Source organism: Glycine max, chromosome 13 (assembly GCF_000004515.6).
Source record: "Glycine max cultivar Williams 82 chromosome 13, Glycine_max_v4.0, whole genome shotgun sequence".
NCBI lineage: Eukaryota > Viridiplantae > Streptophyta > Magnoliopsida > Fabales > Fabaceae > Glycine > Glycine max.
Genome location: NC_038249.2, coordinates 42072759 through 42099391, shown reverse-complemented (window position 1 = coordinate 42099391; position 26633 = coordinate 42072759). Strand labels below are relative to the sequence as shown.

General features: G+C 28.8%; 3 protein-coding genes across 5 annotated transcripts; 1 reads left to right on the top strand and 2 right to left on the bottom strand.

Moving 5' to 3' along the window:
* The first annotated feature begins 16181 nt into the window (after positions 1-16181).
* Positions 16182-17853, top strand: MYB139 (MYB transcription factor MYB139). 3 transcript variants are annotated; one of them, XM_014765225.2, is made up of 4 exons: positions 16189-16396; positions 16526-16655; positions 16870-16878; positions 16992-17834. In XM_014765225.2, exons 1-4 carry the CDS (start codon positions 16282-16284, stop codon positions 17539-17541), a joined length of 804 nt encoding a protein of 267 aa, XP_014620711.1. In that variant the 5' UTR covers positions 16189-16281; the 3' UTR covers positions 17542-17834. The 3 variants fall into 3 exon arrangements, with proteins under 3 accessions (XP_006593490.1, XP_014620711.1, NP_001235983.2); NM_001249054.2 differs by having other exon boundaries at positions 16228-16389; positions 16992-17853; XM_006593427.3 differs by lacking the exon at positions 16870-16878 and having other exon boundaries at positions 16182-16396.
* A 1375-nt stretch (positions 17854-19228) lies between these two features.
* LOC547794 (nodulin-26) lies at positions 19229-20642 on the bottom strand. Its single transcript, NM_001251097.2, has 3 exons — positions 20432-20642; positions 19963-20213; positions 19229-19875 (listed from the first exon to the last, which is right to left on the bottom strand). Exons 1-3 carry the CDS (start codon positions 20562-20564, stop codon positions 19501-19503), a joined length of 759 nt encoding a protein of 252 aa, NP_001238026.2. The 5' UTR covers positions 20565-20642; the 3' UTR covers positions 19229-19500.
* A 3337-nt stretch (positions 20643-23979) lies between these two features.
* LOC100784597 (uncharacterized) lies at positions 23980-26203 on the bottom strand. Its single transcript, XM_006594950.4, has 2 exons — positions 25878-26203; positions 23980-24259 (listed from the first exon to the last, which is right to left on the bottom strand). The coding sequence occupies exons 1-2, from the start codon at positions 26118-26120 to the stop codon at positions 24137-24139; spliced, it is 366 nt and encodes a 121-aa protein (XP_006595013.1). The 5' UTR covers positions 26121-26203; the 3' UTR covers positions 23980-24136.
* Between the last annotated feature and the right edge of the window lie 430 nt (positions 26204-26633).

Sequence of the window (26633 nt, the reverse complement as noted above, 5' to 3'; positions counted from 1 at the left end):
TTGGTGTTAAACTATTAAATTAGTCTTTAAAATTATTACAATTATTTATCATTTCAGTTTTAAATTAAGGATTTGTCAATTTCATTTTTAATTTCGATAGTAATAAGTTATTTTAGTTTTTAACTTTTGTGTGTACAAGACAATTTGGTCCCTAAAATAAGTATCAAATTAATTGATGATTGTAAAATTTTAATATGAATTTATAATAAATTGTAAATACTAAATAATTTTGTTTTTAATAGTAAAATAAGGGAATTAATTGATTTTATAATTTAAGGATTTAAATTAATTATTGAAGTCAATTTTATTGTATTAAGTTGATTATACCTGACAAAATTTGAAATTAAATTGATGCTTTTGTATTATTAGGAATAAAATAAATTGATATTTATAATTTTAAGAATTAATTTGATATGTTACGGACATTCTTTTTTTGCTAAACGGAGGTTTTATTTATTTTTTATTTTTCAAACCACTTGTCTTTTCTTTTTTATGTGTAAAACACTTGTCTTTATATACAATTAACTATCAAAATTTACATTTGGTTTATATTTATAACGATGAGTAACCATGTAGACCCCTTTTTCATTCAACTCTCTCAAATTAATGTTGATGATTTGATGCCATCTGTTTTTCCAGAGGCAAACGTGGTATTGGTTCGGTAGTTGGATGTTGTATTTATAATTTCAGTACAGCACCTTTAGCATTTTGCCTTGCCTTGCCTTGCGTTGTTATATATATATATATATATATATATATATATATATATATGTAAAACATTGGATAGCAGAAGGAACTAGAATAATATTTTCACTTGATTTTTTTTAAAATTTGATAATTTAAAAAACAATCATTTCACTAAAATTAAAGTAAAATCAACACGCATGCAAAGATACCTTTTTAATCTTATTTTTAAAATAAATTGTGAAGTGAATGAAATTTTTTTTTTATATAGAAATGACAATGATCTATCTTTTTATCTCTATTCTCTCTTGATCAACCACATTTTTATATATTTAAATTTAAAATTGAAATCTTGTATTTTCTATTTAATCAGTATTTATTATCAATTTGTAGTTATACATTTTTTTTTATGAATTGGAGGAACCCCAAAGATCAATTAAAAACCACACGAAAAAAGCCTGAGAACTTATATTTGCTAAAATAACGTTTGATAAAAATTGAGGAACATTCTAAAAAATTCTTAACTGTCTATTGATTCAATCAGAATTAGTACTTTGTATTTAACTTCAACCGTAGTTACATATGGTCACATAGTAATTTTTTATTTTTACAAAATATATTGTTTTCAATATCTTAATTATTGAATTTTTTTCTCCAAAATTAATCCAACCATGGAAATATTTCTAACATTTTTATATTTGTTGTAATTAATGTTTCTAACATTTATCACCAATATATACAAGATTTTTATAATTATATTTTTTAAACATGTTTATTATTATTTAATAAATTTAATTAAAAATTAAATACTATAAATTGATGTATTTATTTATAATTATAAATTATAAATTAAATAATAAAATCATGTTATCAAAGCTTTTATAATTTATATTACCATTTTAGAGCAAAACTAAAAGATTAAATCTTTTGAATTCATACCATCATTTATTTTTAGTATGTAAGTTAAAGAAGAAGAAAAATACTTATATTATTATATATTGTAACACATTTATATTATATTTGTAAATAATTATTTTATTTTTTATATATGACATTTTTCATTTGTATCCGAGTTTGAGTTCTAACACTATCTTTCTAACACTTTTTTTTATGATGGATTAAAATTTATTATAAATATTTAATTTTAATGGGTTACACTTCTCATTTATTCATACCAAAATTTATGATTTATAATAAATTTAAAAAAGATAGCATTAAAAATTGTAAAACTAATTTTTATTTACTTAATACCACAGTTTATTTGAATGTTTATATCATATATAGATAATATGGGGAAAAAATCTTATATTAATAAAAAAAATTACTGAATACCTCACGAATATTATTAAAAATTCATTAGTTGGGCCTAGGTCAATCCGTCACAAAATGTTACATTTTTTTAAAAATTGAGTTTTTATCTTAACTAACTTAAAGTCATACATATCATGTATTATAATTGATTGTAAATGCAAATTTTTTATACTATAATAATTAAACTCTTGGGGATAATTTAACTACAAATAGAAAATATAATTAAATTATTCCTAAGAAGAGTCTGTATAAGAAAAAGTTTTACCTTCAGGACCTTAGTGGTTAAAATTTTAATTTGTTGTTTGTCAAAATAAATCAATTTTTTGGTGTTAAACTATTAAATTAGTCTTTAAAATTATTACAATTATTTATCATTTCAGTTTTAAATTAAGGATTTGTCAATTTCATTTTTAATTTCGATAGTAATAAGTTATTTTAGTTTTTAACTTTTGTGTGTACAAGACAATTTGGTCCCTAAAATAAGTATCAAATTAATTGATGATTGTAAAATTTTAATATGAATTTATAATAAATTGTAAATACTAAATAATTTTGTTTTTAATAGTAAAATAAGGGAATTAATTGATTTTATAATTTAAGGATTTAAATTAATTATTGAAGTCAATTTTATTGTATTAAGTTGATTATACCTGACAAAATTTGAAATTAAATTGATGCTTTTGTATTATTAGGAATAAAATAAATTGATATTTATAATTTTAAGAATTAATTTGATATGTTACGGACATTCTTTTTTTGCTAAACGGAGGTTTTATTTATTTTTTATTTTTCAAACCACTTGTCTTTTCTTTTTTATGTGTAAAACACTTGTCTTTATATACAATTAACTATCAAAATTTACATTTGGTTTATATTTATAACGATGAGTAACCATGTAGACCCCTTTTTCATTCAACTCTCTCAAATTAATGTTGATGATTTGATGCCATCTGTTTTCCAGAGGCAAACGTGGTATTGGTTCGGTAGTTGGATGTTGTATTTATAATTTCAGTACAGCACCTTTAGCATTTTGCCTTGCCTTGCCTTGCGTTGTTATATATATATATATATATATATATATATATATATATATATGTAAAACATTGGATAGCAGAAGGAACTAGAATAATATTTTCACTTGATTTTTTTTAAAATTTGATAATTTAAAAAACAATCATTTCACTAAAATTAAAGTAAAATCAACACGCATGCAAAGATACCTTTTTAATCTTATTTTTAAAATAAATTGTGAAGTGAATGAAATTTTTTTTTTATATAGAAATGACAATGATCTATCTTTTTATCTCTATTCTCTCTTGATCAACCACATTTTTATATATTTAAATTTAAATTGAAATCTTGTATTTTCTATTTAATCAGTATTTATTATCAATTTGTAGTTATACATTTTTTTTTATGAATTGGAGGAACCCCAAAGATCAATTAAAAACCACACGAAAAAAGCCTGAGAACTTATATTTGCTAAAATAACGTTTGATAAAAATTGAGGAACATTCTAAAAAAATTCTTAACTGTCTATTGATTCAATCAGAATTAGTACTTTGTATTTAACTTCAACCGTAGTTACATATGGTCACATAGTAATTTTTTATTTTTACAAAATATATTGTTTTCAATATCTTAATTATTGAATTTTTTTCTCCAAAATTAATCCAACCATGGAAATATTTCTAACATTTTTATATTTGTTGTAATTAATGTTTCTAACATTTATCACCAATATATACAAGATTTTTATAATTATATTTTTTAAACATGTTTATTATTATTTAATAAATTTAATTAAAAATTAAATACTATAAATTGATGTATTTATTTATAATTATAAATTATAAATTAAATAATAAAATCATGTTATCAAAGCTTTTATAATTTATATTACCATTTTAGAGCAAAACTAAAAGATTAAATCTTTTGAATTCATACCATCATTTATTTTTAGTATGTAAGTTAAAGAAGAAGAAAAATACTTATATTATTATATATTGTAACACATTTATATTATATTTGTAAAATAATTATTTTATTTTTTATATATGACATTTTTTCATTTGTATCCGAGTTTGAGTTCTAACACTATCTTTCTAACACTTTTTTTTTATGATGGATTAAAATTTATTATAAATATTTAATTTTAATGGGTTACACTTCTCATTTATTCATACCAAAATTTATGATTTATAATAAATTTAAAAAAGATAGCATTAAAAATTGTAAAACTAATTTTTATTTACTTAATACCACAGTTTATTTGAATGTTTATATCATATATAGATAATATGGGGAAAAAATCTTATATTAATAAAAAAAATTACTGAATACCTCACGAATATTATTAAAAATTCATTAGTTGGGCCTAGGCCCTTGTCTTTGTTGTGAGACCTATGGCCTTCCCTTTCAAAAAACTAAAAACTTTGGTTTTTATTATACTAATTTTTTTTAATTAAAATTATGGTTTGGTAAAAATGAAAAGGTTAAAAGATTTAGAGAAAGAGTTTAAAAAGGTTGAAATCACCTAGGAAGAAAATAAAGAATAGAAAATGTTATACTAAAAGACATGGAAAAGAGCATTTTGCGACGCAGGTAAGGGGGGGGGGGGGGGGGGGGGGGGGTAATTTCGTTTATATTATAAAGAAAATGTTTATAATGATGAAGAATGGAATTAAGTAATTCTAAGATATTCAGCAAAAAATTACATATATATAGATTCCAGATGAATTGAGGCTTCATCATATGCATGAAAACTATTCATGTAGGCATTAGAGGAAAGTGCAAACTTATCGTTGAATTTAATATGTTATGTCAGCATGGCTGGGTAGTAGCAACCACAGTACTAACGTCGCTTACAATTTATCTATTTGCATCCTTTCCTTTTTTATGTTATAATTATATGTCGGATTTTCTTTTGATGCATATTTATTACAACATCGTCACTTAAATAAATGGTCTGCTTGTCTGATGCAAGTTGTCAGTACCCTTTTCAATGTTTTGTCGAAGAAAACAACAAATCGTTTTGTATTCAGACATGGGCCATAATCAAAGCCCAATGACTGTCCTTTTATGTATCGTCTTTTGTCATTTGGATTTCGGACCGACAATGCTGTCCTTAGTCCACAGTGCCAATCAAATATACAGATCACATAGCAATCATATTAGGGCTATTGTATTATGCACCTCCTATTATATTCTAAAAACCTCATTTCAAAATGTAAATTTGCATTCTATTCTGAAATATGATGGAAGGTGTCCGATGCAATAGTGGAATTGCAGGATATATATGCCTCATGTTAGAGTTCCAAACTAGTGAGTACACCACAACATACTTTGGATCACCCAAAAACAAAAAAAGCCCACAGGTAACACCTAACCACTGGCCACAATACTTTGTGCTTAATTGCTAACTGTACTCGGATACTACTAAATATATTATTTTTCTCTTTTTTTTAAACAACCACTTTAATATTTTGGTTTCTTCTTTTTACTTCAAGCACCTCTTTCTTCTTTCTTCCTTTCAATAAAAAAGTTTGAATCTATTAGACTCAATCTTCCTATGTTCATGTACGCTTTTGATTGTTTTTATTTATCCAACATGAGAATTTATAGCTACCCTACAGTCTATCATACATATATATTCTTGCATTAGATGGTCTATTTTTTGTTATACATGAAATGATTAAAAGGATGGGCAATGGATTTTTAGTTAAAACATTCTCTTACCAATCTCGCAGAGTATACTCCATTATGGATGGTTAAACATGAGATTATAATGATACAAATATTAGTTTCTTTTGTGCTTAGATTCTAGATTATTTTGCTAGAGCATTTGATTTTCAAGACATGAATTTAGATAATCTTGCATCTATTTTTTAGACTTTTATGCATTCCTGCGATGATAATGATTATTAAGTGGAGAAAAAATGGAACTGCTATACTGAGCTGTGATGATTTTAGAATAATCACACACACTTTTCTTTTACCAGCTTATTATAATAAGGGGGAAAAGGCTTAATTGACCTTTCTAAATTTACCTGATTATTGATAAAATATAGATCTTATTTTAGCCATTAAATAGTATAATAATAAACCATTGGCTTAAAAATTGATAAAGGTAAGCGTCTATTTTCCAAAATCAAACACAGAAAAAGGAGTACCTTAGTAAAATACGGCCCAATTAGATATTTCGGGCCATCGCTGCTCGCTATTGCACCAAAAAGAAAAGTCGTCCACTTCACTTCACTTGTTTTGAATTTTGATATCGTCGTTTTTTTTCACATTCACGCCACCTATTGACCCAAACCAATTGATTCGGTATTTCTTTTCTTTATTTTTTTTATATTTAACCGGTGACTTGACTCAAAATATCTATTTCATTTGAATGACGCTCTTATGAATATACATATTTTCAATCTATGTGCTGTGGTGGTCTGGATTTTAATTTCTTACATAACTTTCTGTATTCCCAAACCTTTTCTCACAGGCATTTATATGAAATTTCTTACATGTTAGGAAAAAATCAAACGTGAGAGAAGATCATTTTTCCCCTATTAAAATAAATCCGGGTTCTGTGAGTATTATTATTTTTAATGTCTAATTATTAGTCACCAATAAGGTTGATATAATATGAAATTTCAAATACTCCAAAAGAATCAAAAGTTTTATTTTATTTTTTTCAAAATGAAAGGTACTTGGCGAATGGCCCGAAAGGGAACAAGTAGGTTCTTTAAAATCAAAATAGGAATACAAAATATAATTAAAAATTAAATATATTAATTAGATTCGATTCATTTTCAGTTTAACAATAATTAGTGATTAATTTAGAATTTTGATTTGTAACTTATTGTATTTGAATACCCATTCTAATGATTAGGGCATGTTTGACAAAATTAACTCAGCTGAAAGTTAGTTTTGCAAAAAATAACTTGAATATATGTATCGAGACTTTGGCGAGAGTAGTATGTACTCAGTTAGTGTATGAATGAAGAGCACACATGATAGACTTTAAAAAGAAGAATGACATGCATGATTTTATAAACCATATAAGCGGTTGTAATTTGTTTTTGCGTTTGTGATCACTGATCATTGATCACCAAAGTGCAAGTGATTTGTCCCCACATCGTATAGCCCTCCAACCAAATTCCTCCTATGTGAGCAACATTTTGGAGAAGAAAGAGGGTAGGGTCCACTGGAAGAAAAATTTGGCTTCTAGATTTGTCTTCAAAAAGAAATAATAATATTGATGATGATGATCAATAATCATGAATCCCTTCCTTTGTAAGCCCAAAAGGAAGCTTTATTCAGAATCTCATCCTTCCCATCTACACAAACGGCCGAATATATCTATCTAATAACTCTAATTAGCTTATTATTAAGTTATAGTCATTTCATAAGTGGGACCAAATGCAAACAAGCTTATGAATTATGTTTTGTTGTCATGGCAACTTTTGCTACTTTATTTTTTTTAGACGCATGATAGCATTCCTCATCATCATGGTGATCAACTCTTGGTCTCATTATGTGGTAGGGGTTTAATTTGATAAATGCTTATTTTTTCCCAATGTATAATTTTTCTGTTGTATATAATAAATCTTTCTTTCTCTAGAGTCCAGAAGCACATATTCTTCTTGAATTGAATCAGCCCAGAATTTATAAAGCGTAGATTCAAGGTATCACAGATATCATGATGACATAGAGGATGTTAATTAAAGGGTAACACTTGTATTTGATGTCCATTAAATTTATTCAAGTTTTTGTATTAGATTTGTTTTGGTGATTAATATTTTAGGAAGGTGCAACGAATGTCGTTGATAAGTATATATGTGCAATCCACTAATGAAGAGCAATATATAGAATATGAATATGATTATACGGACGTCGAGGTACGTAAATGATCCATTAATTTAATTATTATATGATACAATTAGTAGTCACATCGAAGGTGAAGGAGGAAGATGACATCAAAGTTATCTGGAGTGTTCTCTCTTTTTTGATAAAATGAACGGTGGAGGCGCCATCCAGCTTTATCCTTCTCCTTCACCATTCATAAGCCATTGCAAAGTGTAAATCACATTACTTGATCCTGAAAACGTTTCAAATGAGATTGAAATCCCTATTTTCAAGTTCGAAATGGCACACAAGACATCAACTCGTAGAATTAATGGACTACACAAGATGCATATTAATTTGAAACTGCAATCAGTTCTGATTTGAAATTTGTTTGGTGATCAGTAAATATTTTTACTGTCAATCTCTCGTTTGGCTCCACGACAGAGTTTGAGGAGAAAGAAATGGAGAATATAAAACATGATTTCCTAATTGTTCTAGAAAATCTTTACTTGTAGGTGGAGATGACTTAGTGTAGAGCATTCAAGTAAGGTGTATTTGCCTAACCTGTTGGCCTTGGTGAAGGTGAGGTCTTTTTAATTTAGCCATTGATGAAGGGTTGATGAGGCATTTATAGTGTATCAAAATGTTACACTATATTTATGAGAATATGGGTATGTTATTACACTCATATTCATCTCATAGCATGTTAATCATAATAAATAAAAATGTTCAAATGAGATATATGTTTGTTGAGACAATCAAATCAGATGATGATCTCCATTGAAAAAATATAATATGTGAATTAGACTATGATCAAACATGAAAGATATATAACTCTTAATATATGGAGAATTTTTTTTATAAAAAATATTAATAAAGAAAATAATATTTTTGAGTTAATATTTATTTATTTTATTTATTATAACTATAATTTAATTCATAAAATTAATAATAAACATTTTTAAAAAAATTATTATTTATTAGAATTTAAATATTTAAATTAAATTATGTAAATATAAATTAATTTAACCCTTCTTTTAATATAATCCTGAATCTGTCCCTAGCTAAATGATAGGAATGGAATATCAATCCAACATGAAGAGTGTACACATACATTATAGATGAAAAATATTATTTGAATTTTATCAATCAAAGCTGATATGCCTTTTCGCATATCAGTAATGAGTGGTATGGCACCCCCAAATAAAAGGCGAGACTGAATCGGTGAGAGGAAAAAAAAAATACTAACTTCATATTTAAATCCTCTGTGCAAAAGATGTTAGGATGTGTACTTTTGTTAACCCAAATAAAAATAAATTTTAAGGCAGCTGAAGGAATTTTAATTAGTTAAACACTGAACTGATCGAAAAGCAGTCGTAGGATACATGTGTTATGTGTGCAAGTGCGAGGCATCCGTAGAACAAGGTGGCAAATGGTTAATTATTGTCTTATATTCATTTGTTTTTTTTATTATCTCTTTTTCATTTTTTTATCACATCATTTATTATATTTTTTTTCCTATATCTCTCTTTTCCCTTTGTCTATCCAACTCAATATTATGAAATATAATGTTTTAGTAGATAAAAATATAAAATAAAATGAGTAAGATAAAAATATTATGTAATAAAATGAATAATTTAATAAATAGATAAATAATATTACTCTTTATAAAGTAGCAATGATCAACCTAATTAGGGTAAACCAATCAAAGCACGAAAAAAGGTACACGCAGCACCGTCCAAAGGTCAGGGCTTATACAGCAAAAAAGAAAAGGTCAGGGGTTCTTTTCCTTAATTCTATGTGTCACGCCTAAAAAGACCTAAATTTAGTCATTTTCTTCATTGATATTAGAGAAAGCCAAAACCATAATAACATTATCTACCGTGTCATATTTTATATATATATATATATATATATATATATATAGTGCCATTAAATCAAGGTAGTCAGAGCCCCGCGAGAAGATGGTTGATATATATCATGTACATGGCATTTCTGTTATTGTTATAACGTCAGAATATCTAAGTCTAGGCCACATGCAAATAAAATAAAGAGGATCATAATCTGGGACCATTATTCATTAAGTAATGTTCAATTTTTATTTTTTCACATTGTCATCGTTACTAGGTCTTTTAGTCGTTTATTTACAAGAACACACACGGGACCACTTCTATTATCTTCTAATAAACCATAAAGGCATAGAATGCCCAAGATAAAATTAAGTGCTCTGCCCACAAAATGGTGGCATCCACGTCACCAAGAGATCTTTTTGGCTACTCTCAATTCGAACCAAAACCAGCCACAATTGTTTATTCCAATCCCATGCTCCAAATTCTCTACTTGCTCCAATAGAATTGAGCTAAAAATAAAAATCATGGGTTTGAATTCCAAAACATAGATTGTTTATTCTCGTCTTATATTTTTCAATGACGTCGTTAAGTACCGTTAATTTTTCTATTATATAATCTTATCTTTATCTTAAAAAAATGATGCCCACAGCATTCACCACCACGAATATATAGTGAGTGGTGTTAGTATAAACGCAGACAAGTGATGTAATATTCCACTCTGCATATCTACTTATCATGTGTTGATGTTGTGAATTGTGGTTCACGAATAATATATATACATACTGTCCTCAAATTCATATCTGTACCACGTTTCAAATCACATAGAAGAGGGCCGGCAGGCTTGAATTCAATATCCAATTAGAATTCAATGATTTCCATATGTTAGTATTCTCCTCCACTGAGATTTTGGAATTTTTTGGCAAAATTGTTTATGTTCACTAAAATTTTGCCTGGAATAATCTCACCAAAGCTAAAAAAGCATATCGGGCTATGCTGACTTATTCACATGAATAGTTGGATTGAATGATTGATTTATCAAGGGTCAAATGCCAAAATCATGGTTTTTGGTTTCGGAATTTCAAGCAAATATATTTACTTGAATCTTTGAAATCTACGGTGAAGGGAAATACCTTCAAGCTACATATGGAGAGATATAAGATTAACCTAATAATTAAAAATAGGACTTAAGGGTGAAAGAATAAAGGGAAAAAAAAAAAAGATCATCCGTTAAATTTTTTTTACTGATATTTCTCTGACAAAAGCTAACCAATAAAAACATTGGATATATATCTATTATAAAAGACAATTTTGTTTATGTCACTATAACGTACAGATAACAAAATTCTATGTTTAATTAACACAAATACATATTTAAGACCCAAACTTAGATGATTAACTAAGTTGATACAATTAATTCCATGTTAAATAATTTAAGCATTTAATAATTTTAACAAAATCAATTCTAAGTGATACAGTATACAAAATTGAATTAATTAATTGTTGAATTACTTAATCATTTATTTATTTATATATCGTTATTATAATTTTATTAATTACTTATCAATTGATTTATCCCTTCATTAAAAATAATGTAACTATGTTTTATGTGTCGGCAGTAATGGAATCTTGAAAGGTAAGAGATGAAAAAAAGTGTACTCAATATTTTCAAAATGTATATAAGCATTTTCTTTTATGTTTAACTTCTCGTTACTAATATCACATTTTGGGTGCAATTAATTAGGCTAACGAGAGAGTCATGTCTTTTATTAATATAACATATTAATTACTTACATTTGTTTATAAAAAACAACCTAAGTTAATAATAATTTTTTTACAGCAATTTATATAATATTATATTTTATATTTATCTCTCTTCTCCATTTTTTTATTTATTATATTTCAAATTTAAATTTATTGTCCTTTCACTCTTTCTCTCTCTTAATTTTATATTTTGCTGTACAATTTAGTCTACAAGTGTAATTTCTCATAACAAAATTTCTTTAACATATAATAAAGATTCTTGAGTATGATTTTGCTTTTATCTCTTATACATCAAACAAAGATAAAAGGCAAATGAATTTAAGAATGTAAGAATGAATGAATTGTGCATGGAGCAATAGATATTTTAAATTTATGAACAGAGGTTAACATAAGTGTAACCACTTATATTTTTTTAATGAAATCATTTTTGAATTCGAATTCTTATTAATCTTTGAGTATAAAATACATTGTATTAGGAGGTCCTCAACAAAGATTAATTATCGTTTTAGGTAAATTTAATTTAATTAATTAATGTTATTTCACAAAGAGTCACACAATTTCAACTTGTATCAATTCCATAAATAATCACGTCATTATCATGTGAATGAATCAATATAAATTTTCATTTTAAATCAGCATGACTAATCTTGATGTTTTAAAATTTTCTCACATTATATATTTTACATCACTCAAAATTAAGGTTTAAACATATTTTAATCTCTAATAAATTATCAAATTTTATATTAAACTTCTAAAATTTATTTATTTTTTGTCTTAAATTTTTTATATATTAAAAAAATTATTTAATTTTTTATATGATATTTAAAAAAAACGATTTCTAGTGGCTAAGAACAGCCCATAATTGTTTCGTTAGACATACAAAATAAATCCAGGAATCATTAACAAACTGAAAAAAAAATCAATAATGTTTTAGCTAAAACCCAAAAATTCCAAAATCATAATACAAATGATGAACCCTAATCAAAATACTAAAAAAAAAAAGCAAAATACTATTAATAAAATCAAACAAACATTTTACCCAATAATAAAAAAAAATTAACTAAAAATGCTTACCAAAGTAACCAAACACACACAAATATAATATATAAATTTAAAAAGTATACTAATATTAATATCATTTACATTAAAAATCATTTTAATTCTCTAGAAAATCTTTACTACCACTTATCATTCATTTATAATAAATGTATAAATATTTTTTAAAAAATAGTGATAATAATTAATATTATCTTCAATTTTAAATAAATAAATAAATAAAAATATTTTTTAAAAGTAAACAGATAAAATTGAAAAGAAATATCATCAGCTTCAATGGCCCCCTCCCAGCACCCTTCCGTCATTGATGTCAGCGCTAGGAAAGAGATGGCTGCTGCCATACTTCCGCAAGCCACGGAAGATTGATGTTCGTTTGTAAAATGGTAATTAATAGTTTTTTTTTTATCAATTTCATGTCTCTACTTCATCTCTTTTATCCATATTATCCCTCTTTTATCTACGTATTTTTTCCAAGACATCATTATAATTTTGTGATGAAATTGATTCTTATATATTAGTGAAACATATTATAATTTTTACTAATTTTTTTCCTTCTTAATCAACTGGAATTAGTCCATTAAAATGGTTATATATTATGTCTGTTGGAGAATCTTGAGGATCACTTTTTTTTAGATATTTTATTTTAATTATTTTTTATTCATAATATTTAAATTCAAAAAAAATATATTTTTTCAATAAAATCGAGTTTAATTATTGATTAATGTTTTAAATAATATTGTCTAAAAAAACTTATAATAAAAAAATCTTTCCGCCTTCATAAGTAAATCTTTCTTATTGCTCTATTTTTATTTTGAGTGAGACCTTCCATGGAATTAAAAAATGATTCTTTTTTTAAACTAATTTTTGTTGAAGTTGTAATATTCTATTAGGATATCTGAATTATTTATTTATAGTTTGATATGTTTGAGGAAGAAAATCTATGTTTGTTAAGAAGTTAAAAACTGTAACGTATTTTTTCAAGACATCATTATAATTTTGTGATGAAATTGATTCTTTTGTATTATCAAACATATAACTTTCACTCAATTTTTCCCTTCTTAATCAACAAGATTGAGTCCATTAAAATGGATTATATATATTATGTTCGTTGGAGAATCTTGAGGACTATTTTTGGAGACTTTCTTTTAATTATTTTTTTATTCACAAAATTTAAATTCAAGAAATTATTTAATAAAATTATATTTAATATTATTCAAATTAACAACTTATTGAATAATATTTTTAATAAATTGTCTAAAAATAACTTATAATAAAAAAAATCTTTCCACCTTCATAAGTAAATATTTTTATTGCTTTATTTTTACTTGAGTGAGATCTTCGATGAATTAAACAAATAATTCTTTTTTTTTCTAACTAATTTTAGTTGAAGTCGTAATATTCTATTAGAATATCTGAATTATTTAAATTATTTATTTATAATATGTATGGTTCTGAGTTTGAGGAAGAAGATCTATACTTGTTAATAAGGGTGTGCAAAAATTATAAAAACAAATTAAATCGAATTGGTTTCAAACTGTTTTATTTTTTTTCAAATTAATTTTCAAACTATTTTTTGAATTATTTTTTTCAAATAAAAAAATTTAAATAAAAATCAATTCAATTAATCAAACTAGTTTTATAGAAACAGTTAGGTTAACCAAATTGATTTTATAAAATAATACACTCATACTTATTAAGAAAAAAACTAATTAATTTAGGTTTAATTACCATCTAGTTCAATCCTAACTAGTTTTTTAACACCCATACTTATTAAGAAGTTAAAAATGGTAATTTGTATGACTTTTGAAATTTTTGAAGCGAAAATCTAAGGATATGCATGTTTTTGAATATGTATGCAAACATATCTATTGCATGCATGTGCTCAAAAAGGGACTTAAGCCAAGATTTGAATATTCTCTAGGAAAGATACCTATATATTTAATAACCATATTATGAACATGTTTATCTCTAAAGAAGGATGATACTCTTGAAAAAAAGTTTGCAAAAATTAGTGTATTTGATTTTTATTTTTAAAATGTAATTAAATAAAGGTTGTTCACACAACCAAGAGGAGGGATGGTAGTACAAGACATAAAATAGAATATGAAATTGAGGGAGAGCTTAAATAAGATGAAAATAGTAGAAAACATCTCCCAATTGTTTCTTTTATTTTTTATTTTTGAAAGCAATTTTAAGAATTTAATAGATTTTGAATGAAAAATTGACTGTTGGATAGTGAAAGATTATCTTAAAAAACAGTTTTGAAACTAAAAAGAAAAAGAAAATAATCAAACAATTCCTTAAGTTATGTGTTTTTATTTGAATTTCAAGTGTAACTTATGTTATTTATCCATAAGATAATGATGATACTTGTACACACGAATATTCATAAACTCTCATACCAAATTCATGGTTTGATGGTATAAATATCTAGCTATTTTGTACATCATTTTAACCATTTTAAAAAGTAATAATTAAATTACAGTATTATGTAATAATTTGTACGAAAGTAAGTGCTCGAAAAATTATACCTTTTACGAACATAAAGATGAGCACGTGGCACACATCTTGGCTAGAAATGCCTAATTTAAAAATTGAAATAATACAATTTTTTTAAAACCTATGATAACTTGATTTTGGGCGCATCCATCAAGTTGGAAACAAAAATCCCATTATTTAACTGCCTAAACTGGCCCGACATAGTGTCACACTCTCTGCTGGGGGCACCACACACAAACTTTGGATGCTAGATTTATCTAACAATAGTTTGTACGCTCACTAATATCTATATCCATTTTCAATATTATATTTGAAAGAAAAGAATGCCTGGAAAACATCTTAACGATTTCTGCCTATATTCTTCAAAATTTTGTCTTCTTCTACTTTCTCTTTTCTTTTCTGTCCTGCCCTTTGCAGAAGTCAAGGGCCGCACTATCCATCAAATTGTGCAAGAAGGCACATGCCAGCTTCTTCACTTAATTCCTTCACCCATTCAAGTTTTAAATTTTGTTATCATCACAGTAAACAACTGGAAACTAATCAATCAGAACTCATTAACCATTCTATAGTCCATACTTTACGCATGCAATAAAAAAAAATCAAGCTAATTTTCTTCTTATTTTTTCTTTCATCCACTTTATACATTTGAATTCTGAAATTATTATTTCAGGGAGATTTTAAGTTTTTAACTAGCCAACAGTCCAACACCCCCAATGAAAGGTCAATTAATGAATTCCTCCCCCCCCCCCAAATGTTTTTGATATATGATAAAAAAAAATGTTTAGGATTAAACAAAATCTACAATGTAAAGTGTGCTTAATCTTATCTTTGTGTTAACTTGAAGGACCTATAAAAAAAACTTCATCTCTTCAAGTTCAAGATATCATTAACTAATTAGAAAATTTTGACATGGAATATAAAGCAGGGGAAGGTGGAACTGGGGAAGAACAACACCTGTCCGATAAATCCAATGTTAATTAATTAAGCAGTGTGTACGGGTACAGGAAGAAAAAAAAAACAATCTTGAAACTTACATCAACATATTGATCTATTACTCTGGTTATTTCCACGTAGTGGATGACGTCATCCTTAGAAAATGACCAAATGAACGGTGGATATGCAAAATTGCTTATAATAAAATAAACAGGGAGCGTGACAAGGCGTATATAAATGTTGGTGATGGTTGCATAGGTCCCCGCAAGAGCTATAGCTTGAGAGAAAAAATATTCCATTTCCAGAATTAGTAGCACTAGTGCTCTCTTTTGTTTCGAAAAAAATGGTTCAACAGGAAGTGCGTAAAGGTCCTTGGACAGAACAGGAAGACTTCAAATTGGTGTCCTTTGTTGGATTGTTTGGAGACCGTAGATGGGACTTTATAGCTAAGGTATCAGGTTTGAAGGTGGCGGGAGAAAGTAAAATAGGCATTAGACAAAAAAAATCAAATGCTTATTTGGGCATCATGCTACAAAAAAATATAGATTATGGAAGAAGAAGCCTTTAACCACCTCATTTTGTTGTAGGTTTGAATAGAACAGGTAAGAGTTGCAGATTAAGGTGGGTTAATTACCTACATCCTGGCCTCAAGCGTGGAAAGATGACCCCCCAGGAAGAACGCCTTGTCTTGGAACTTCACTCAAAATGGGGAAATAGGTTTGATTTCATAATATGAAAAAAAAAAAACACTCAACTTTATAAATTCCTAGCTAGTTTGTCAATTGCCATGCCTTTTCTTATTTTGTATAAGACAAAAATTAGATACAGTTCTTGACTTAATTTCAGTATTGTTTTTTCAATTAGAATTGGAGTTTCACCTTTATATATGACTTATGTCGATGGATCTTTAATGCAAACCTTTATTATGCAGATCACCATGGTAAAACTCCAAATTCTGATCAGAAAACAACACTTGACTACATCTAAGTTTGCGTTTCATATTCTTTATCCAGTTAATTTCAAATCTAATCATGGTTACTTTGAGACATGCAGGTGGTCAAGAATTGCTCGCAAGTTACCAGGGCGCACTGACAATGAGATCAAGAATTACTGGAGGACTCTGATGAGGAAAAAGGCTCAGGAGAAAAAGCGAGGAGAAGCTGCATCGTCATCACCAACACCCTCTAGCGTTGATTCCTCAATATCCTCAAACAACCATGCAGTGGATCCACATGCTTCCAAGAAGGCAGGAGAAGAGAGCTTTTATGACACAGGAGGTGATAATGGTGTGATAGCCGCAACCCAAGATCAGGGTCAAAAAGGTGATCAACAAGGGTTGTTCTCTATGGATGATATATGGAAGGATATTGACAATATGTCAGAAGAGAACAACACTACTCTTCAGCCAGTGTCAGTGTATGATGGGCACAGTGAAGAGGGTTGCAACTTCTCTTGCCCACCACAAGTGCCTTCTCCATCATCATGGGAATATTCTTCGTCTGACCCTCTATGGGTGATGGATGAGGAAAGTTTGTTTTGCCCTTTGAGTGAAGAACCATATTTTTCCTGCTATGCACAGGGCACCGTTTTTTTAACCGGCTAATATTATTATTCTTTTTTCCGATCAATATTTTGTTCATAGCATATCATCATGTGTGCCACCTTATAAAGTCTAACCTGTATAGCATTGCATCTTTAAGGCTTTTGGAAGGGTTCACCCCTAGCTAGTGTGACCCAGCTGTAATAATTTCATTTTCAGGCATAACTCTAGTCTATGTTCCTTGTTTCAGTGGTTTTACTTTCGAAAAACATCCAATAGGATAGCGAGTTGGTATGTTCTGAATGTAAAATATCAAGCACTTGTTTGCATCTAAGAGTTTTTAATTTTAATTTTAATCCCATCTACACTTCTACCAATATGGCCCTTTCATTCTTTTATATTAGTAGCTATTAGCTAGCAAGTGCATGAATAGTCTATACAGCTATATGCGATTAAAATCAGATGTCATGCACACCATACAAATCAATATTGCATAAACTGTGATGTCGCGTGGCCAACACAAGCATTTACCAAGTTGGATATAAAAAGGTGAAGAGCAAGGTAAAACTCTTAAAATAAGCCATGCCTCGCGAAGCGATAAAGACATAGTGAAAATATAATTTACTGCGGCTGATTTTTCACGAAAAACACCATATATAGGAATAAAAACAAAAACAAAAAATCTTCTCGATCGTTTATCATGAACGAAAAATATTAAACAAAGTAATTTCAATCTAGCTTTTCTTTTACTTCTTTCAGAAAAAATATTATTATAAAATTATATATAGAGATTCCAGGAACTGTCTCTGTATTCTAACTTAGAACCTAAATAATAAAGAAAAATGATTCTTAGACACTTTTTTTTGAAGAGAAATTAGAGCAACTACAGATGGGAACGGGAATTAGTTATCAATATAATAATTAGAGCAAAGAGATATGCTATTCAAGCTACAAGTTACATGTGTTATTTATTCTATTTATTTTTATTTGTAGGAATAAAAAATATATATCATGAAATTTATAACTCAGAAAGTATCTAACTGAGTTAGACGCCATTGATTTGCATGTGTTACTCTGCCGGAATTGATGAATCAGCAAGAGTATTCCGAGCTTGTGCAGTTATAAACCGGTAAATCCAGACCACGTTTATTGGTTATAACTTATAACATTGCCCCTTTGACGAATACTCAGAGGTAACAGAAAATTTTGTACAAAATCTACGGTGCACGAAACAGTATGTTGTCAAAATAAGTACCAACCCTAAAGAGTACAATTATCATGCAAGTAGGTGTACACTGTACAGGATGCAAGATGTAAATTATGCAAATAAATTGTTAATTTCAGATTCAGATATATTTTTAGTGAAAAATAATGCATAAGATTATTAATGTTAAATTACCAAGAGATAGTTCTTCTAAGTGAATATTATTCAAGTGAAGTATCAATTTCAAATAATCATGTAGCCGCTGTTCTTCCTGGCACATGCATAATCTGTTGGGAGTACTAAATAAGCATGCTCAAAATTCATTTTAGCTTTTATAAAGTATTATTCTTTTTATTTGCTTTTATTTCATTTTTCACGACCAAATAAAGGGTATACATTAAATAGTTTTTGTTTTAAATCAAAATTTAGTCCTTACATAAAATTTTAAAAAAATGTTCATGATCCGATCTTTGCCATTTCATAAAAAATGGAGTTATGTCCTATATTTGACCATCATTGTTATGTGAGAGGTTTTTTTTTTTTCAACAATTGATGCTTGATGTTCCTTGGTAATCTAACACAGGTTTATGCCTCTGTCGACTCCAGCAATTCTCTTCTCACGAATGATTAAATTTAACTTGCAATGAAGCTTGGCTAACACAATAATTCTAGTTTAGATGAAATGAACATTTCATAATGAAAAAAAAAGAAAAAGATGTTCATGTTACAAAGTTCAGAGAACCAACATTTGAAAACAAGCAAATGCAAAACAAAAAAACACAGAGCAGTGACAACAAAGGAAGGCAGAGAGTTAAGCTCTAATAATCTGTGACGGGGAGCTGTTCATGAGTGTTTGGGCTAATGAAGAAAATCTCGTAGACAACAGCAGCAATGGCAGCACCAGCAAATGGGCCGACCCAATAAACCCAGTGGTTAGACCAGGTCCAACTGACAACAGCAGGCCCAAACGACACTGCAGGGTTCATGGATGCACCATCAAATGCACCCCCCGCCAAGATGTTCGCACCAACGATGAAACCAATTGCAATTGGAGCAATTATCCCAAGATCACCCTTCTTTGGATCCACTGCAGTTGCGTACACCGTGTAAACCAACCCAAAAGTCATCACAATCTCAAACACTAGAGCGTTCCCTGCTTCCACCCCAGGAGATAGTGCAAATGCAGATGTTTCCTAACACACAAAACATATATTCATACTTAAGACTCAACACAAAACTAGAAATTAGAGAGCAATTAAAAATGATGTTGCGGTGTGTACCAGTCCACCAGTGGCAAATTTAAGGAGCAAGCAAGCAACGACAGAGCCGAGTAACTGAGCAATCCAGTACAAGATGCTTCTAAAGAGGGTAATGTGGCCACCAACAAAGGCACCGAAAGTGACAGCAGGGTTTACATGACCGCCAGAAATGTTGGCTCCAACAGAGACCGCAACAAAAAGTGCAAAGGCATGTGACAGTGATGCTGCCACTAACCCTGCTGGTGTTGCTGAACCATTGTTTGTCAGCTTATCTGTCCAATCAAGCATAACACAAGTTATTAGTACGAGTTTAATTTCTATGTTTACTAATTAGAAATCATTGTTCCCGTGACTTTTAACGTAGTTATGTGTTATCGTAGAAGTCAGTAAACTTATTTATAGTTGGATGTGTATAAAACTCTTGATACATATTACTACATGCATGTTCCAACCAACATAAAGTTGAATAAATAAATAGGAAGAACTTTACTATAAGCCATTCCAGAGCCTTCCCCGGCAAAAACAAAGATGAGCATTGAGATGAACTCAGCTAGTGCAGCCTTAAGTGCATCAGATTGGTTCAACTCCGAAGAATTTCCAATGGCAATTCTAGAAATCGGCATTTTCTTCTGCTTCTTTCTCTAAGATTGTTTCGAGTTTAGAATAGAATAGAAGAGAGAATGCCTTAAGTCGTTGTTAGGAACTTTTGTGCAATTGTTACGGGTGTTATATAGTATTACACAACACTATAGCTAGCGGAGTTTAAGACACGAGGGACAAAGATAAGGAAGAAAATTCAAACTCTTTGCCACCTGTCTATTGCTTAGGGTGGCGGAGGGGCGGGCCTTCCGGTCCTTCTTGTGATGCCACGTGTACAACATGATGTGGACTAATCACTGGTCACCGACCAATTGCCTGTGGGCTGGTGGGTCCTTCAATCAATGTGTACCTTTTGGACCAAACCTACCCTTTGAATTCTTTTACTGGGCGGTGATGTGGACCGGCCCAATAATGTTGGATTCATTATTATTCATAGTTATTATTAGTTATTACCACACCCCCTAGGGAGCTAGTCAACTAATTTGTCTTGCAAACAAAGTTTCATTATTAATTCCTGTAACGATTAGTTTATTCTTTTACTTTTCATAAGATCAAATATGGTTTTACAGTCTTTTACTAGTGTTGCAAATGTAGTTAATAAATTTATTTAGGTGCATTGATCCTTCAATCAATGCTGATAGCACTCCTCTTCAGAGAATACCAAATTATTCAAAGACTAATTAATTTATCTTTTCCGACTTTTGTTACCAAAAATCAATCGTAAAGAATACCATGTGTTTCGTGGAGATGATAAGAGCAAAGGTCTAATGAATAATGATATTTTTTTTTCAAGTCAGCTCCAGAATTTGAAAGGTGAGGATGGCCCACAAAATTATTGGCTCTTATTGGTTGTGATATTGGAGGTGTGCCAGCTTCATTCCTAGCTGTGGGATAACAATGTTGTTTGGAGTGGTGTCAACGTGAATACGATCATTTGATGGTCGAAGGTTAATGCTTTATTCAAAGAGTCCCTGCGCTATAACATTGTCATGTTTATTTTGTTAGTTGTTACGAATGGATAAATTAATCACTTTGTGTCCATAGATAGTGGCCACTTGACGTCAATTAAGATAATAAATTTGTTACTAAAAGTTTCACTAGTTTTCTTCATGGATCCGACTACAGATCAGACAAACACAGCCTAAGTTTTTTTTTTTTTTTTTTTTATGACAATGTTCAATGATTTGTTAGAGCTAATTGAAAATTCAGCAGGTAGTGTTGTGAAAATGAGGGTTTCAGTTGATTCGATTTTAATTCTTAAATCAACTAATCATGTATCAAACTGCTCAAGTGATTTGCTTAAAATAATAATAAAAGTGCCAAGGCCTATCAATTCAATCTGGGCCTCGAATATAATCTACAAATTGCTACTCGTCTGTATTTGTCTTTCAGTATGATGCATCAGGAGCCACAAGTATTTTCAAATCCCATTGCCACCTCCAACAGTATTTAAATTATCATAATTTTTAAGCTTATCTGTTTCGTTCTTTGTTTATTATGGACGGCTTAAAAGACGAAAATTTTAAGCCAAGGTCCCATTTTCTTTAGTTCAAATATTGCAATCGCCTGAAACAAAAATTGTTGGCACAAATAGTTTAACATTTGAGTCTTTTAACTAAAATCTACGTTTAATCTTCGATTTAAAAATGAAATGATAATTAGAGATATCATTTTATATAAAAAAATAGGTTCATCTGATGGGAAGAGAGTTACACTATTATAAAAAAAATTACAATACAGAGAATACCACCTAAAGAAAACTAATTCAAAATTAAGTAACCACTAGGAGGCAGCCAGAAGTGATGACCATGAAGTTGTGAGGAGAGTTATTTGTCCTTAACGTGTAGTGTAGCTAAATATTTTTTTTATTCTCTCTATTCTCTAAGGATTAAACAAGATTTCGTGCTTGTATTATGCACGGTCTGAAAAATATGTAATGTTTTATTTCTATATAATTAATCAAACACAATTTACTAATAATTATTATAAATAGGTTTTTTCGTTGATATTACTATATATTAAATAAAAATTATTATTATAATTTACTTAGAATAATATTAAATTATTTATTAAGTATATTAAAAATTACTTGATATCAAATTAGTTATTAGAAAATTTATGATATCAAATAAGTCTTTAAATATTAAAGGTTATTTCAAGTTGTTTTAATTATTAGATAAAAAAATATTTCAATTAAGGTATTTTAAATTAAGATAAAGTTATTTTTTATGTTTTGAAATGTTTAAAGTACTCATAAGTCAACGGATAATTGAATTGATGTGAAGTGAAGGATTAAGTTAGTAAATTTTTCTTGAAAGGTTTAATTGCATTTTTTTATCTTAATTTTTAATAAATTTTATTTCAATAAATTAATTTTCACATATTTTACCTTCAATTTTTAAAAAATTTATGAATTTTATCGTCTGTCGTTTTGTTACTAACATAATTGTACTTTTTAATTCTAATTTTTATTTTTATTTCTTTTGGATATTTTTTTACTCAAGTTTTTTATTTTTTAACAAATTTGACCCCAAAATTTTTAATTTTTGACAAATTTTATTCTCAATTTTTGTGTTTATTAATGGATAAATGATTGAGATAAAATTTACAAGCTTTTTAAGAGTTTGAATAGAATATTCCAAATTAAAAAATTGAAATAAAATTTACCAAAAATTAAAAAGTCATGCATAAAAAATGCAATTAAGCCTAAAAGATAAATTGCGATATTTTTAATGGTTTTGGATGTTTATCTTGCTTTTCTACTCCTACTTGAGACGAATTAAATTGCTATTGTTTAAACTCTTGATTTTTTTTATTCAATAAAAAGAATCAAATCTAATAATACTTTTTTTATAATATAGTTTTCCTATAAAGAATATTAAAACTGAAAGTAAGTATTTCAATTTTTTCGATTCCATTCGTAAATTTTAAACTAATTAAAAATAAACAAAATTTTAGTTAAAAGTATTTTTTTTCTTCTATTCAGTATTCATTGATCGTGATTAATATAAAACAAACATTATCTTTACAATTTGGTAAAAAAATATCTTTACAAAAGTAAAATATCTAAAAATAATAGCTAATAACACAAAAATTATTTGATTAATAAATTTTTATCATATTATATATTTTGCTAGTGAACCCCATAGACCTAGTAGTTTTTTTGTCCGAAATATTTTTTTTAGGACATTTTTTCCTGCTCTCCATAAAATCAACCAGCGTCCTTTTCATATTTCGGAAAGCTCTATTCATAATGTAATTTTTACATTCCGAATTGTAAAAGTTATGAAAAGATCAAATTGGTTTTGGAGACTCTTGAAAATTTCACAATAGAATGCTCAACATATGCACTCGTGATATAAATTGGTTTGGGATAAATTATATCACCAAAGGCTGCAGAGATCAAACTCCAATAAGCCAATAAAAAAAAAAAATACATGATTAACACAACGATTTTATTAGGTTAGCAATTTGGAATTATTGCAAAATCAAAATCCCAAGTCCCCATTATTTATCAGATTAAAGTAATCTTAATGTGAATCCATCGATTCAGAACTGCTTAGTATGAATTTCTCAATCACATTAAAGTAAACAACTAAAATGGTAATAGGAACATGGAGTGTATACAACATCTCTCTTCATTTATTACAAGCAAAGCTCTCTTCACACATCTAATACAATGTGCAAAGTCACTGCAAATCTTCCATTCCAAAGTCACCTGGAAAAATAGGAACAGCATAAATCTTCCATGCCAAGAACATAGTGAAAATTTCAGAACAGAATGCTGCTCAGCAAATGGACAGTTAACATAAATTGGATTCAGATATATTACTAAGAGAAGCAAACTTATCCAAACTACAGTATATTACTAAGAGAAGCAAACTTATGCCAAACTACAGTATATTACTAAGAGAAACAAACTACAGAAAGCCAACAAAAAAATACATGATTAACACAACTATTTACCCCCTTATGTTAGCACCTAACAATTTAGCATCATTGCAAAAACAAACACCAAGTTCCAACAAATATCACATTAAAGTAGTCATAAAGTGAATCCATTAATTCCAAACTGCTTAGTATGAATTTCTCAAGCACATTTAAGTAAACAACCAACATGGAAATAGGAACATGGAGAGAGTGTATGCAACATCTCTCTTCTTATTACAATTTGTAAAACTAAAACAAGCAAAGCTCTCTCAACACATCTAATAGAATGTGCAAAGGCAGCACAAATCTTCCATTCCAAAATCACCAGCATAACATCTAATACAATACAAGGTTGGCTTGGTGGTTGGGAATAGGGGTTTAAGGGTTGAAGGGAGGGAGGAGGGAGGGTCGTGGGTTTGAATTCCTCCACTAACATTCTAACAAAAACTATCAACTAACATTGACTGATAAAAAAACAGCATGACATCATAATGGAATCTAGAAATTTGTACACATGAACAAGATCGAGAGATGACTAGATAAACAATTGTTTAGATTTCAGACAAAAGGTTCATACATCAAAAGTCTATAAGCAAAAAATAAGATGAAAAACATTTGAAGAGATAATTGTTACTCAGCAGTTCCTCACAAGTGAAAAAAAAAATATTAAGCAAGCCATATCATGCAAAATTATTAATATTATTGTAAATTGATTCCGAGATCATCATCTGATGATTTAAAACATAAAACACTTAATGACTTCTGAAACCAAAATAATGCCATACTTCAATCTTCATGTGAATGACATCAGAGCCAATAACAACTTAATAAGCTAACCGCACATTAAGTATTTTGCAACCATCAACTCGAGAATTGCTTGCCCATCCACAATATAAGATTTGAATGACAATCAAGTTTAAGAGCCCTCACACTTTTAGTATATCACAAGGCCACGTCAATGAAATTAGACATGAGATTAGACGGTAGGGGACCTATAAAGAAATGGAGCTAAGAAAGACAAGGAAAATGAACTGGGAGGGCTTCAAATTGCTATCAAGGTCAATAATGAAATATTGAAAGATATAACAACATTTTCTTTTTATATTAAATCAACCACGTCAATTGAACAAATATCATGCCCGCGTGGACCAGATTATCAGTATTTTCAACTATTGATCCTCTTTTGATACCAAAACATGCATAGTTCCGCCCCTAAAAAACTAAATGTCCTATTCGTGGCACACGAAGAACCGGACATTGTAGCAAATACATGCATTGAACTGAAATGAGTTGAAATTTCAAATTTCAATAATCGGACACACGAGAAGCACATTGATGCACATTAACATAAAGGGGGGGGGGGGATGCATGAGAAAAAAACTAGGGTTTGGTGAGTGTAGCGTTACCTCTTGTGTGCCTGGACGAATTTTGACTTTGTGGCTTCCTCCTCTGCGAAAAGGGAAATCAGACTCAGAACAAAAATCCAATTTTGGAGGTTGGCGAAGAAGGAGGAGGAGAAGGACGTTAGCAGAGAGACCAAGAGAAAGTTTGGTGATGAGAGTTCCGGTGACGGCGAATCCAACCAAGAAGGGCCAGTTACGCTTCCATTCTCGCTTGAAGAATACAGGCCATGGATCGAACAGTCTCATTTTTTCTTTTCCTTTCACCCTTTCCTTTCCTCCTCACCTCCACCTGTTCCAGTACGCTCCGCTATTCCCTCACCCTCAAACCCAATGGGCCCTGTTAGGCCCAACCTATTTTTTATTGCGCTCTAATGGCCCATACCCAACAAGCTGTTAGATGAGTGGAAAAGAAAATATTATTTTAGGGATTAAGCTCACTAACTTATTTCAGAGCCAAAACAATACTCACATTATTGAAATTTTTTTTGCTCTTGTTGATTTGGACTATGTGTTTCAGTTAGAAACATCTCATCTGAACAATTTTAGCTGACAGTAATGCCCTTAATATATCTATGCTTTTGATTTTTTTTTATCCTCAAATATTATTTTTCAGTCAGTTTTTTATCTTTGATAAAATTATATTCACCAATATATGTTAGTTTAAGTTACCAGACAATTGATTTCTTTTGAGCAAAGTATCAAGTATGGGTGATATTAACCAGATGTGATATGATGTTTTAGCTACATTCAAATGTGATT

Excerpts from the sequence above, each read along its gene's own strand:
- MYB139 (XM_014765225.2), top strand. The coding sequence starts at position 16,282 with ATGGTTCAACAGGAAGTGCGTAAAGGTCCTTGGACAGAACAGGAAGAC. Across the intron at positions 16,397-16,525 it reads CTTTATAGCTAAGGTATCAG|GTTTGAATAGAACAGGTAAG; the intron begins GTTTGAAGGTGG and ends ATTTTGTTGTAG.
- LOC547794 (NM_001251097.2), bottom strand. The coding sequence starts at position 20,564 with ATGCCGATTTCTAGAATTGCCATTGGAAATTCTTCGGAGTTGAACCAA. Across the intron at positions 20,214-20,431 it reads AGGCTCTGGAATGGCTTATA|ATAAGCTGACAAACAATGGT; the intron begins GTAAAGTTCTTC and ends TTGATTGGACAG. Across the intron at positions 19,876-19,962 it reads AATTTGCCACTGGTGGACTG|GAAACATCTGCATTTGCACT; the intron begins GTACACACCGCA and ends TTTGTGTGTTAG.
- LOC100784597 (XM_006594950.4), bottom strand. The coding sequence starts at position 26,120 with ATGAGACTGTTCGATCCATGGCCTGTATTCTTCAAGCGAGAATGGAAG. Across the intron at positions 24,260-25,877 it reads TTCGTCCAGGCACACAAGAG|GTGACTTTGGAATGGAAGAT; the intron begins GTAACGCTACAC and ends CTATTTTTCCAG.